At 39.4% G+C, this 15,259-nt stretch overlaps 1 protein-coding gene across 8 annotated transcripts in view; it reads left to right on the forward strand.

The window, feature by feature from the left end:
* Window positions 1–14,575, forward strand: part of LOC102225261 (disks large-associated protein 4-like) — a 116,920-nt gene extending 102,345 nt beyond the window's left edge. For 4 of the 8 annotated variants that reach the window (XM_023324937.1, XM_014468385.2, XM_023324939.1 and 1 more), the window contains 6 exons: window positions 1,901–2,340; window positions 3,950–4,038; window positions 5,915–6,402; window positions 7,558–7,649; window positions 9,019–9,189; window positions 11,296–11,559. In XM_023324937.1, the coding sequence (XP_023180705.1) occupies window positions 1,901–2,340; window positions 3,950–4,038; window positions 5,915–6,402; window positions 7,558–7,649; window positions 9,019–9,189; window positions 11,296–11,538 (1,523 nt within the window). In that variant the 3' untranslated portion in view covers window positions 11,539–11,559. Of the gene's footprint in view, window positions 1–1,900; window positions 2,341–3,949; window positions 4,039–5,914; window positions 6,403–7,557; window positions 7,650–9,018; window positions 9,227–11,295 lie in introns of all 8 variants that reach the window. The other 4 variants (XM_023324941.1, XM_023324943.1, XM_023324940.1 and 1 more) reach the window with 2 other exon arrangements.
* Window positions 14,576–15,259: the final 684 nt, after the last annotated feature.

A 15,259-nucleotide genomic window follows, 5' to 3' on the forward strand; every position in this document is an offset into this window, starting at 1 on the left:
TCAGTTGCATGGTGCTGCATCTTCATAAAGCCCTGTTTGTCCTGTCAGCTCAGTGTCTTCAATTCGTTTGGGTTTTGGAATGAAGACAGTCCTGCAGTCTGGAGATGGGCCAACTCGGGTGTGGTTTGGGTGTCGTCTCGGGTGTCGAGGAATGATGTCAATGGTTTTGCTTTGCTGGAATGTGACGTAGAGTATGCTGGAAACTGCCTAGTGTTTGCACTTGCAAATCATGCAACGCTCTGACATGTGTTTCACAAATGCTGCAGTGGTGTGTCAGTGGGAAATGTTTTGTTTTGGATTCCCGGGCCTTTTTTTCCGTTTTTGTTGTCTCCAACCACATGCAAGCTAAATCAGGATCATTTGCTGGAGAAGTAATTTTGTCAGAGAAATAAATCTCAGTGAGGAAGGGTGAAGATGAAACGCAACACAGCACGAGTGAGAAATCTCGCAACACAAAGAAGCATTTCATTTTAATATATTATTATGAACTTTTGCCTGTCAGTGCCTGTTATGCTGAGAGGGAAGAAAGAAATCTTTCCAAAATATTATTTCACGGTTACTGAAAACTTTCAGACATGCTTGAGGTCATATGAGTACAGTTGCATACTCTGGATAGATAAAGCTGAGCAAAGAATTATGTTGAACAGCCACCCTCTTGTCAAAGTGCTTTCAGTGGAGCTCACATGTTCACTTCAAGGCTTTTTTATAATCTTTGACATGTTGAGATTTTTTATCGCAGCGTTTATTACAGCATGTTAGAAGCAATCAGTGCTTTAGAGAAAGAAAATAACGAAGGTTATGTTTTTTTAATATTCTTTTATATACTTTAATGTATAACTACACGGTTGTGTGACTAAAAATAACAATAATTCCTGTTAAAAGTAACATTGAATACCATATTACTTATACCATAAGACTTATGGAAATAATCATAGAATAAGCACCCGCTAAATTTAGCTATAGTTTTTAAAGGTTTGTTGCACAGAATATTAGACCTTTATGCCCTTTCTCCTCTTAAAACAAACATAAAAGCTAAAATTAGAAGCTTAATACATTTTGTAGTTATCTGCTTAGCAGACGAGCCACAATCACACACTATTTCACACACAGATAGTGTGTGATTGAAAGTACTTCCAATCAACCCTTTTTTTTAAAAACATGGTTAAGATATAGTAACCTTCTTTCAGCCAGCTGAGTGTCAATACATAGCTTCATATGACAAAGGACCATGATTTTTCTAATACAGTCAGAACTTTCTCTAACATCTCATCACAACCTGAACTCCAGTAACTTGCTCATATGTAGTTAACAGGTTTGGGTTTACAATGTTCCTCTAAAAGGTTGAAGCACCAGTGACATCCCTCATAATTCCCAGTGTAATCTGTGCTCCATGGCTCAGATGAATTCTAACATGTTCAGGCACACAGATATTTCCACCAATGTATTTTTTTTTTAAAATTGCATTATCAACTACTTATTTTTTGTTGATGGGTAAGGTACGATAATGAGTGGTACTGGTGGATGTGGTTGGTGTCCATTAGCAGTTTGACTGTGAACAGAGGCAGCATTGTAGCAGCTGATAACAGTACATGGAAGACCTCCACTCTGGTTACTGGGCATTTTTATCTGTTAATTTGAAAAAGTGGCTCTTATATTGATACTGCAGACTAACATTAAGCTTCTGGATTGTCCCCTCTGATGTTCAAAGTTTCATAAAATAAACAATGGACTTTGTTATGACGTTAATTATCAAAGAGTGGGTCAAGCTCTTTATGCACAAACTACTTATTTGTAGTTCTGTGTCTACTCTTGTTTTGGGACCAAAAGCCCTAGATGTAGCTACTTCACAACTTTACCCTTGCTAATCTTTTTATCCTAATCCCGCTGTTTTTGTTTGCAGTCTCCACATGCATAACAAGCTGTAAGAAGGCCGCTCCTCCACCAGTGCCTCCACGCACAACCTCAAAGCCCTACATATCGGTGACAGTGCAGAGCAGCACTGAGTCAGCGCAGGACAACTACTTGGACCAACAGGACAGGAGGTCAGAGGTCAACAGCCAGTCGAGCCACGCTCACAGCAACTCCTCTGACAGCCTTGACAGCACCCGTGCCAACAGCCTGGCCCGTGGTATTCCTCGTCCTCCGCACATCATCCCTATTCCCATTGCTACGCCGAGGGAGCCAATCATCCCTAGCACCGCCAATGCTTCCACAGAGACTAGTGACTCGGCAGTCCACAATGAATCCCTGAAATCAGGATCTAGTAAAGGGAATTTAGCAGCAGAGGAGCCGTTTGTAGCCCCACTACCAAGGCGTAAACTGTCTTCTATTGGGATACAGGTAGGCAATTACAGTTTATTTATATAAGTGAGCAACAATTGCGAACGTACATAAAGGATGCTAGTTTATCGAATATAATGTGGAACTATGGCCTAAAGGGCATTAATGCAGTCAGTTTCGGGGCTCCAAGCTAAAAGTTCTTCCCTGTAGTTGTAGTTTTGCCAGAAGAAATGCCAAGTCCCAACGAGATACCAGGTTAAAGCTTATACAGTTAGTGCTTTGTATGTGTTTACATTTTGTCCCAACCAGATCTTCTGCAGGACAGCCTTCACATGCTGCTCCAGAATGTAGTTAATTTCCTTAAGAAATTTGGGGGAGCGCTATATCCACCCTGGACGGGTCACCAGTCAATCACCAGGGCAACACAGAGAGATGCAAGGCAAACAACCATACATGCAGACTCTTAGACAGTTTAGAGACGTCCATAACCCAAACGGCCATGTTCTTGGGATGTGGGAATTCCCCCAAGAGAATCCTTGTGTGTTTATGGGGAGCAAATGTAAACTCACTGAAGTTGCATTTGCTCCAAGTTGGTGTTTTCTCACTATAGTTGATATAATTACAAGGCAACGATCATTCCAACTCCTCACCATGTGGCACTTCTTTTAAATATGTCCTGAAGAGAAATGTAAATTATGGACCAGTACCTGGCAAATGTTGTATTAGTAAATAAAGTATTTAGTCTGTGTGGCGCTTACAAACTGAGCCAGCCTGTGCAAGATCTGGCTTAAATCTGGTGCAGTATCCAAAATTAAGTGTAGAAAGAAGGCCCAGATAAGGTAACATATTTGCTACTTGAAGCTAATAACCCGGCTAAGTTGCTTCAGTAAACCGGATACTGTCAGTATCGTCGACCCAATGTAGGTCAGACCCTGCATTGGGTCGATACATGCATGACCATGCATGATCACCTGGCAGCCATTGAAATGGATCCAGCTACATTTAGTCATCTGGTTTGTTAATAATTTATCTCGTTAGAAATTCAAGATGTTCCAGTTAGTAGCGTGCAAACAAAACTTGCCTGAATGTTTGTCTCTTGCTTCATAAATGTAATGCTTTGCTTTTCACATACTGAAATTTAATAACTAGTGTTTCAGCTGCTCTCTATTTAGCTATTCTTAATACAAACAATTGTGCATATACATTGCACACAGCAGGTTACTTGGCAGAGACAGGGCACTCCAGCAGCCACTTTAGTCTTTCAAAGTAAGCATCATTGGATGACAACACACCTCTTGCTTATTTGGAGAAACCCAGATTAGTTATATCAATAAAAGAACCGTCTATGATACCGTTTTGCAGAGTGACTAATGTTGCGGCTCACATTGCAGACATTAAAGCAACAACAGGTATCATGGGTTTGACTTTAGTCAGACACTTCAATACCAATCAATTAAAAACAACTTGATTTGAAGCCCAATTCAATACCTGGGCTCCCTACTGTCTGTGTATCTTCTGAGATGTTTTTTTTGTTTTGTTTTTTTTTGTGTGTGTGTTTTTTATTAACTTTAAAGACTTCACAGGTCCAGTGATATAAAATATGCATGACCATAGTTCTAAGCCAGCATTGTTTCCCTCTTGGTTTGGTTTTCTGCTTTTTCCTTTTTAGGTTGACTGCATTCAGGAAGTTCCAAGAGAGGAGACCCCACCCCTGGCCAGATTTCAGTCAATAGGAGTACAGGTGGAGGACGGGTGGCAGTAAGTCCTCTTCCTGTCCTTTTAACAACGTGAGGAATTTATATTATAGCCACACGCACATTCTTCTGACTGTTCTACTCCCTCCAATACAGGCCCTTTGTACATGTGAAATCATCCTGGGTGTTTTTGTACGTGTGGTGTTTGTGATGTTGAAGCATATTCCTCATATGAGCATTTACTATTTAAAGATCTCCTCCAAGCCATTTTTTTTATGCAGTATTTAAATTTGATACATTTATTCACTTCATCAATTCTTTCTTTGAAATCTAGCCTTGGAAAACTTCTAAATGTATATATTTAGAAACAATTCTTTTGGATGCAGTCTGTCTTCTTACTTCTTTTTCTATTCAGTGTCATGTTAGAAATTGCTTCTAACACTTAGATAAATCAGAATGGCTTTCCAAATAAATGCCATGATTTTTTGTTTTATCTGTGCGCAAAGCCTCAATATGCAGAAGCTACTTTTCAAATGAGTCTTGCTGTGCCCAGCTCTGTGCCTGAATTAAAAAGAACTGCACTGACCAAATTTACCAAGGAGGGAGGCTTTAAATACGTCTCTGCTTGATGTTGAGACCCATGTCCTGTTTGCTATTCTTTTATTCTTATGTGCTTTCGGCATATTGTCTGAACTGCATCTGATATGTGCTTCCTCAATGGTAACAGGAAATGGAGACAATTAGATAGAATTCACACGAAGTCCATTTATTCATTTACTCGGTTTAGACGAGAAGCTCTTGCTCTCATGTTTCTTGTATCTGCATTGACCAAGAGAGCTGACTCTGCTTTTAATCTCAACAGGTCCTATTTATTCCAGAAAGGGAAATAATTGCATGAGTTGTTTCTTTGTCCATGTTTTCTTTGAAAGATAAGGTTCTTCTCAAAAGTAATTTCCACATTTAGTCATGTTAAAAAAAAGTTCAATGTATTTTATTAACGTTTTATGTGAGTGTTGTGTATTCGCAAAGTGGCAGGAAAATGAAAAACATTTACAAATAGAAATATGAAAAGTATTTTGTGCATTTGTACTCAATCTTCCTGAGTCAACACTTTGCAGAACCAAAAATTGTTTCAATGCAGTTCTTTTGGGATATGAATTTCTATCAACTGTGCATTTTTAGAGACCATTTCTGACCATTCCTTTTATCAAAGTAACCTAAGCTCAATTAAATGTACAGATCTTTTATGGCAGTGTTTCCCAACCCTGGTACTCAAGGCGCACTGCCCTGCATGTTTTAGGTATTTCCTTGCTTCAGTCCAGCTGATTTCAATTGATGACTGATTAACAGGCGTTTGTTGAACTGCAATCAGTTGAATCAGGATCATTATGTTGAATATGGCAAACCTCTGAAAACATGTAGGACAGTGTGCCTTGAGGACCAGGATTGGGAAACACTGTTTTATGGACATCCATTTTTTGTCGGGGGATTCTGCCAGAGATTTCCTAATTGACTCAGTTGGACTTTAATTTGAAATTAATCCATTGTAGTTCATTTTAAGTTCAGGATTATTGTTCAACTGCAATGTAACCCTTCAAGTATTTAGCAGTCTTTACCAGTTTTTCCCACAGCATGATACAGCCATGCTATGTGTCAGAGTGAAGGAGGCTTTGTACATGTGTATGCTACCCTTTTCGGATTTTTATATTTAGAAAATACTGTATTGATTTTCTTCTTCTTGACAGTTATGGACCTCTTTGTGTTGGCCTATCTTATGAACTCCTAATCACACACAGTGACGTTTTTGGTGGTAATCTGACGAGTTTTGAAGCAGATTGTTTGACGAGAAACAGTAAAATATATTTTGCTCTCTGTTCTGTTGGAAAGGAAAATTTCTATACTGAATTGAATTGTAACATTGCCTCTTTGCTTTATTCCAGACTCAGTCGCTCCAGCAGTATGGCATCAAAACAAGAAACAGACTCAGACACACAGGACATCTCTGCCATTTCTCATATCAGCATTGCCAAAACTTTTGAGAAGAAAGTCATGGTCAACAGTGCCAGTCAGTCAATGAGCTCCCTCCCTGGGCAAGACTCTTTAGACAACGGAGACCAGACTGGCAATACCTCCTCCCCACCGCCGCCCAGGCAGATCCTCAACCGCTCCACCACGCGGAGCAGTTCCTCATCTTTCTCCGAAAGCCTGGATCCGGCGCTGGATCCCTCGTCTCTGCCGCCTCCGGATCCCTGGCTGGACAGCGGAAACGGTAGCAGCGGCGGTGTCTCCCAGAGTGGAGGAGGCGGAACGCTGTGCAGAAGAGACGGCCATTGGTTCCTGAAGTTGCTGCAGGCTGAAACGGCACGCATGGAAGGCTGGTGCCAACAGATGGAGCAGGAAACCAAAGACAACCAACTCTCAGAGGAGGGTAAGGTCCGCACGGTACTCACTGGGCTGTATGTAGCTGTGAGGAAAAAGCTGCTGGAAGCATATTTTATCCTGTCCAGAGCTACAGTGTCAAAAGCTATCGCTCACCTGCTGTCACATACACATGCACATGTATAAGGTTGTTTTACATCCCATTCCTTATCTAAAGTGTTTAATATGATGTCATATTGAGCTAATTGAGCTAATTTGAAGGCCACGTGAATCTTTGAGGTGTGTAGCTATTGGTTCTTCAGAGAGTCTGTGAACTATTCGACTCAACATCAAGTTACCCGCTCTGGGATTTTTTTAAGAGGCCTACCTCTGATTTGCTATTGTTTTCCATATAGAAGGCAGCTGGATGACTTCAAGAAGACCTTTCACTCTCTCATTTAAAAAGGCTGTTCCAGGTCTTTTGGATGAGACACACTGACCTTAGATTTTTGTGCATAACTCATTTCTCATTCCCTCTAATCAATCTGTTGCACAAACACAGCATGGAAGGGATGATGCTGTAATACCTGGGGTTAACACACACAAGCAGGCCTGTAATCTCCAGAATTACACAAATCTAGTCTGGAACTGATTAAACCCTCAGATTAGATTAGTGCCTTAGCATCGGCCTGGGACACACAGCAGCAGTGGGCAGGCGTGCAAAGCACACCATAAATGCAAACCATGCAAGGCAGTTATCATGAAGAGCTTGTTCAGATAAGTGCCTGCAAGGGAGTTTGCATTTTCAAAACTCAGTGTTTTGAATGGGTGTGCATGTGGCCTGACTTGATTAAGTAGTTTGCATCAAATCTGATGTAGATCTGCAGTGCAGAAGTGGGATCTCGCCCGCCACACAGCAGTCCCATGCCTACATCTTTAAAATCCACCAATCAGGGAGGATTCTGAGTTTTGTCTGAGCAGATGTTTGTCCTAATTTGACTCTGCAAACAGACTAATGTTGTAACAAGTCACAAGTTACATCCAAGTCAACGAAAAAGATGTAGTGTCCAAAAAGAGGATTTCCACTGTTATCGCATTCATGCCATCCAGCTGGTGACCCATTTTCCAGGTGGGGGTGTTACAAAAAGTAACATAATTCCTAATTATGCATTCGAAAAAGCTTTAAATCCATGTTGTGTTTAGTTCTGATTTCTTCTCACTATAGTTCTTGGGAAAGTCCGCAGTGCGGTGGGAAGTGCTCAGCTCCTAATGTCTCAGAAGTTCCAGCAGTTCCGGGGACTGTGTGAACAAAACCTGGTGTGTATATTGTCACACTTTGCTCACAAACTTAAACTCAAAATGCACAGTTGGTGTCACTTTGTCAGAGCTGCTTACCCTGCAATGCATAAAAAGCTTTCATCTACTTGAAACCTGACTAATATGAAAGCAGCCATGATACGCAGCACATTAAGCATGCACAGACTCCATCATGAGGACCCTGCAGCACAAAACACAAGGAGCTTATATTAAACCAATAAGCCCTTCCACCCAGATGACGTCTTTTTGTGAAAATGCCATTATACAAATTGTACCCAACAACCAGCACATGATATGTACCATAGTGAGTGATAAGCGGCACTCTAATGTGATTTGCCCTGAGATGAGAGCAGGAAAGGCAGAAGCATTAGAATGGTGAACAATGTGGAGCCAACAGAGACAGAGGTCAGTGTGTTTAAAGCACTGCAGACTTTGAAGGGGAGCATGCAGGATTTGAGCTTTGGACTTCTAGTGCCTTAAAAATTGATTCATACCTCCTGAATATTTAGATATTGTGCCATATGTGCATTTTTACGTGAAAGATCAATAGGATAATTCTAAGGAGGAAGTTTTTCTTTTTTGTGTGTGTGTGTGTGAGTATTTGAAAAGTTGCAGTACACATCTGTATGTCTCTACAAGTTAGTTCATCACATGCAATAAAAAATACAATATTGCTTGTGGTTGAACTGTTACAAGTGGTACTTAGCAAGGCACTGTACCTTTTCTCACATTTCTTCATTTCTGGAAGCTTTTCAGAAATATGATTATTTCAGCTAAATCATTTTGCACAGAAGGTATGGGTGCTTTATAATTTGTAATTTTATAGTAAATCACTTGGCTCTCAATGTAATTGTTTAGTAATTCCATATAACTAAAGTAGCAGCATAAGTGTTTCACACAAATGTCCAGCTAAATGAGATTGTTGCACTCCACCATCTAGTGGTGAACATAAAAACTGCATCAATATCACATTGTTCTAACTTGAAAAGTGTTTTGTTCATTACAAAAAGTATCTAGGAGACAAGCAAGATACCATACATGGTTGTGAAATTTATAAGAGGACACAACTTTTAACTCACTGCTGCGTCCACTTCAGAGATTTTAACAATTTGTTTGTGCAGTAGATGCAGTTCTATTGCAGGCCTTGTATCTATTCCTATTTAAAATGAAATATTTCTATCAGTCATTCTTAATTTATAAGGCACTTTTAATTCACAGAGAAGTCAAGATAAAGTGATTTACATTAGATTAAAACATGAGGAAATAAAAAGCAAAGAATAAAATAAATTAAGAGTGTAATAGGTCTAGCAAAAATACACAAATGTTTACTGTTCATTCCATTTCACCATGTTTATTTTTCTCTGATCAGAATGTGACTGCCAACCCACGGCCAACAGCCCAGGACCTGGCTGGCTTCTGGGACCTGCTGCAGCTATCTATCGAGGACATTAGCCTCAAGTTTGATGAGCTCTACCATCTCAAGTCCAATGACTGGCAGCCCGTGCCGTCTGGGGCCGCCCAGTCGTCCCCTGAGCGGAAGGTACTTCCCACCCATGCTGCCCAGTGCCCTGGCTGGGGTAGGAAAGCCGCCGAAACCGGCCTCTCTCCTCCCACCACCACCACCATTTCTCTCCCACTCTTTTTAAACCCTGTCCCTGCGTGGGATGAACTCTTAACAAGGCCTCCCTGTCCAACGCAGAGGGGCCCGAGAGATCCCTCTAGGCATGCATGGGAAAAGAGCCATCTCAAAGAGGGCTGGGGCTGCTGTGTTTTTAAAGTGTAAAGCCCTGCTTTGAGCATGCATGCATCATTTATCTATGTGTGTGTCCATGTGTTAGTGTCTGTGTTGCAGTGGAGCATGGCTAAGAAGCGCTGGTTAATGTGACAGAATGCTTTTGCTTTTGCTCATTAACCTGGCTACATTTGTCTCTGTGTAAAGCCTTTTCTTTTTGTCTTGTCTGTGACGTCCGAGTCTTCAAGATTATGAATGTAACTGTATGTGAAGTTCTTTTTGTGGCTCCAGGTTAATTTGCCCCTTCTATAATTAGTGCCTCATTTTTATGCCCACACATTAACATTTTGTCCCAATCCATTTCGCACCTGTCAACAAATCATTTCCGACCTACGTTCTTAACCAATGTAAATCAGTTTTTCTCTTTGAGATGAAGAGTTTTGGATTAATTGAAGGAAATAAATTGTTTCATATGACAAATCTTATGTATAGTTTTAATTTAACAGTACAGTAATTTAATTTAATAGTAATCTTTGTTTCCCAAAGATTTTACACTACACCCCTTCCAGTGTTTATTATTACAATTTGTATTTGAATGAGTATAGAGTAAGAAATTCTGACCCTGATTAAACAAAAATCAACATCCTGCTTGTTGAATCTGTTGTTCTGTAGTAACATTGCCACAATAACTTTAAGTAGATGTGGAGATAATAGAAAACTAGGATGGTGCTTGCCACGTCACTCATCCCCATTGATACCATAATAAGTATTTTCAGCTTGTTTAGGCCCAACATACATTAGGTTTGATGCATAAAGCTGATGTGAAATTGGTTACTTACCTCTTTAGTTAATAAACATAAACAGTAGACTTAATCTTTCAAAATAATAGTGCAAGCTTTATAAAGTATAATAGCGCAACCTTTTTTGAAAGATTGAAATTTGTGGCTGTCAGGGTAAGTTAAATATTGTTTAAACTGAAATTTCAGAGCAACTTTTACTCATCGCTACTTACTTGACAGAGATGATTCCTCTAAGAGGGTTTCTGTTTCACAAGGCAAACAGTAAGTCTGGAAAAGCATAAAATTATTATAAAACCCTTCTTCTACTTTTAAAAACCCATCAGATTTTCCTACAATAAGTAACCTCAAATTTACATGAATTTTGATTTCTTGTTAACTCACTAATCTCTCAATATTAAATCCTACTAGATTTTTTGGTGCATTTCTGGCTAATCAGTTCACCATAGTAACTCCAAATACTCAGTGGTAAAAGCAGTAGAACTTCACCTACCGTCAATTTGTAATTGTCATTCTAGTCAAAAAGGTCTCCATTCAGTAGCATATCAAGCCAGTTCAACAGACTGTCACTGCCTCTAGATTTTTGTGGTTAAAATGCTGAAATGAGAAATCTACAAAAAGCTCTAAAACGTTTGGGTTTTGTTAAAAAAAATTGTTCTGTAGCACAAAGTTATTTTTTTGCAATCAAAAAGGTACTTTATGAAAAGACCAAACATCCCAAAGTACAAACGGTGGAGGGGCAAAGTGACGAGATCCGCTTTTTGTTGCATATCAGTGTAAATGTCTTGGCTGTCCTGTCATCCTTTTATGATTTCAGATAAACCCAGTACACATCCATTCATGTTGCCATTTTAAGTGGTTGAAATTTTGTCTTTCTCAATGTTGACCTTCTGTAACCAGCTGGCTCTACTGTCCTCGTTTTGTGTTTGATTGTCTAGTCCGCTACATGTTGTCTCGAGCAGTACAAGGGAACGAAAGAACAGCTTTGGCAAATGATCTCTATGAATCATGTCTGCCAAATCCGTCTGAAGAAAAACAGAAAACAGGCTACTATTATATGTCGTTGTTTTAACACTTTTTTCCTTGTGTCATGTTATCTCCACCCTCAATCTTGCAGAACGAGGACAAGGAGGCCCTTCCGGCATCAAAGAAGCTTAGCAAGACGCAACCGACGCTTGCCCGCGAGAAGAGTGCTGACTCTTCTTCAACCTCTTCATCAGCCTCGGCAGAAAAACAGAGACAAGAGGCTCGCAAGCGCCTGCTAGCTGCCAAGAAGGCTGCCTCGTTTCGCCAGAACTCTGCCACGGAGAGCGCAGACAGCATTGAAATTTACGTCCCCGAGGCCCAAACTCGCCTCTGAGAGAAAAGGACTAGCAAGGACTAGTTCGTAGATCCGAGGACAGATAAGTTTGTTGGAGGGGAAGAAAAATGAAGAAAAAAAAATCAGGGAGGATTTTGTCTGAGTGCAGAGGAGTTATGGTGAGTAAGGAAGGGCGTGTAGAGGAGCAATGCCAATGAATGGGTGTTTTGATATTTCTAACATAATCATAGGCTGGTCCTGCTTGAAACTGATAATGAAACATTTGTGGACCCAACAGACTACAGACTTATGAAGCAGAAGATTCCTCTTCTGAGGCTGCCAGGGAAGACCTCAGCTGATGAACTTTATCATTTCTTCTTACTTTTTCTTGATATCATAAAAATGTTAACGAAGATATTATTATAACAGTTATAGGTTAAAAACTCTCCATGAAGACTGTTTTAAAAGTTCCTATATCTTGGCTATAAGATTTATAAAGCAGACAGAACATAAGCATCAATGCTTCTGTCTCCCACTCTCTTGCTCTCTTCCCAGATCACTGGCCATCTTGTAGCTTTGCACAGCACCTCCTTGTGGCCATCATGCAAGTTGCACACAAATCCACCTATATATATATATGTCTTCCTTGTATTTATTTTTTCTTTAATTATTGATTTGGGCTGGGCAGGAATCAATTTAGATCAAGCTTTTCTGACTATTTTTGGTATGATGAAACAAAGTCCGATGTGAAAGATCATTTATGTAGTTCCTATAAACAAACAAAATCTTGTTTGAGTTTTTTTGTGTTAAAGACTTTTGCGTTTAGTTTCTTAATGTTTTTTTTTGTTTTGTTTTTTTTTATGAAAGGACATATTAAACAAAGCCAGGCTAGAGGTTTCGTCACAATGGCTGTCCATAATGTGTGTTTTTTTATTTGTAGATGAAAAAACCTAATATACTTTTAGTTATTTTGTATTTTCCTTTCCTCTATTTCTTTTTTCCATTTCTGAGCTATGACTCCAGAAATATATAGGATATTTTCTGAACCATACAGACATTTAAGTGCTTTAAGGAAAATAATTGTGCGTCAAAGTCATACATTTCAAAATAATCTAGGGCTCTGAAGTTGTGCAGCTGGGTAAGCATGCTGGTTAACAGCAGGCGTTTCTTTTCCACTTCCCATCTACTAGTCAACCCAACTTCACTTTATCCAGCTTTTTTCCACTCTACACAAAGATTACATTTTTTCTGAACTTTCCTAGTTAAATCATTACATGTATAAGTGATCGTCCTTTTAATCATATCCTTTTTAATCATTAGTGTTTACTGTTTTTGTCTTTGAGGAATACAAAAGCCAAAGATAAGTACACTGTTTGAAATTCAGCTCATGTAATAAAATGTGAGTAGCAGGGAAACTCGATGGTTGACTGTGAAAACAGATGGGAGTGGATTTTACCCACAGCAACACATGTACTGCAGATTTAACATTTGGATATCCACAAGGCAGGAAGCTTGAACAGAACCGCCCAACAATGAGAACCACAACACAACACTACCCTATCTGACACAGAGTTAATTTCATGGAAAAGGATTGTTTCCAACCTCAGGAGGGCAACAGTGCTTGCATGTCAAACCAGTAGTCAGTTATCACATTCAGTGAAAGAACAAAGAATCCTAATCCCTTTCTTGTTTTGCATTAAGGGACACACTGTGCTTTGCAAAAGTATTCATTCTGTTGGAGACTTTTTACATTTTGTCATGTTATAACCACAAACCTATCAGAATTGTACGTGGTTCGACACAAAATAGAGCAGAACTGTAAAGTGGAAGAAAAATGATACACAGTGTTTAAAAAAGTAGAAATCTTGAAAAACTATGGGGTGCATTTTTGTTCGTAGTATTTCTATTCAATTTTCTGTAAAATCACCATTCTTGCTTATGTCCTTGCCAACTTTAAATGTGTAGATATGAAACTTGTGCCCATTCGTCTATGCATTTAGTTTCAGCCATGCTACCATTAAAACAAACCAGCATCCCCACAACATAATGGTACCACCACCATGCTTCACAGTGGGGGTTGTATTAATTGTCTGCCACACCTACAATGTAGGACAAAAGTTCAGTTTTAGTCTCTTTCACCAAAAAACATTCCTCCACATGTTTGTTGTGTCCCCTTCTTTCGGCAAACTTTAGGGACTTCTCATGGTTTTCCAACATCAATGGCTTTCCACTCCCCACTCCTCCATAAAAGCCAGATTTGTGGAATGCACGACTAATTGCTGTCCTGTCTACAGATGCTTTCTGAGCTATAGGTCTCTGATCTTCTCCAGATTTACCATAAATGTGTTTGGCTGCTTCTGCTTAATGTTCTCCTTATCTAACCAGTCATCTTTTGGAAGGTTCGTGGTTTAGCCGTACTCGTTCACTTTTAAAGAAAGAGTTAAAACAGTGGTTCACTAGTTGTTTTATAGCCTAAGTCTGCTTTCAGCATCCAGACAGATATCTCTCAAACTTGGATTTATTTACTAATTGCATAACCACCTCAGTTTGTATATAACTTGACAAAACGGGGGGAAAAAGTCACAGGTATGTGAATATTTTTGTGAAGCACTACATCTAAAAACATTCACATTTTGTCTAAATTCACTTTGTAGCTTGAAGATATTTGAAACAAAACGTCTCCATTTGTCAGTGTAAATCCCTAATGGGCACTTTGAGATATTTACACCCTATCCCATCCATACAGTCACTAATGATGCACTTTCGATCTGCCACTGCTAAATGCTCTTCTATTCATGTGTCTGTTGTCAAGGCCTCTCTGCCATCAGCTATAACCCAAAGTTAAGCGTCTAGCTTTGAATTAGAAAAGCCCAACAATCTCTATTCTTCTCATGTTGTTGGTAAAGAGCTTTCACTTGATGGCCGGCTATTATTTGCCTGTTGTGTTTGCTTGCTGTGGGTGACTCTCAAGGAATATGGCTCAGAGGTGTCAATAGCCAGTCCCATGATTGGTATCAGTCTACCCCCCGTCCATTTGATTGGATGAGAGTAGACTGATAGACTGATGGAAAGCTTTCAGGTGCTTTTGTTAGCACCTGAAAGCCTTTTGTGTGACTCAAATGTTGTCATTAGCATGATTTGATTTTGGACTGGTTTCTAAATGGTAGAAGTTGATGCTTTCTACCATTCATTTCTTTTTGTCAAAGCAAGCTTATCTAGCTGTGTTTTATCTGCGGAACCAAGCTATTTATATTCAAGAGATCTTATGCAGTCACTGCCATCTATCTATCAATCAATCAATCAATCAAATTTTATTTGTATAGCACATTTCAGCAGCAAGGCATTTCAAAGTGCTTTAATCATATCAAACACAGAAACACAATGCAACATAGAATCAACAATCAAAACACGACATTAAGTAAAGTTCCATCAATAAAGTCATAATTGATTACGTTTCAAATACAATCCTAAACATCTAAGTATATTCTGTTTTATAATTCTCACATATCCTTTTCTGTTTTTGCGCATCATATTTTACCACCATATCTTTTTGTTGCACCAACTTTATACGAAACTCTCTGCCTTGAATGCTGGTAAAACACACTGGCATTTTAAATATCTTAATATAATTTTTCTGTCATTTGGATACATGTTAAATGCCACGAGACATACTTGCAGAAACAAAGCAGAACCTTATCTCGAGCACATAAACAATGTTTTTCTCCAATAAACATAAACCTGGTACAGACAGACAGAGCTAGGCCTATTTCCTGGGTAGAGT

The sequence above is a fragment of the Xiphophorus maculatus genome, chromosome 20 (assembly GCF_002775205.1).
Source record: "Xiphophorus maculatus strain JP 163 A chromosome 20, X_maculatus-5.0-male, whole genome shotgun sequence".
In the NCBI taxonomy this organism is placed as follows: Eukaryota; Metazoa; Chordata; class Actinopteri; order Cyprinodontiformes; family Poeciliidae; genus Xiphophorus; species Xiphophorus maculatus.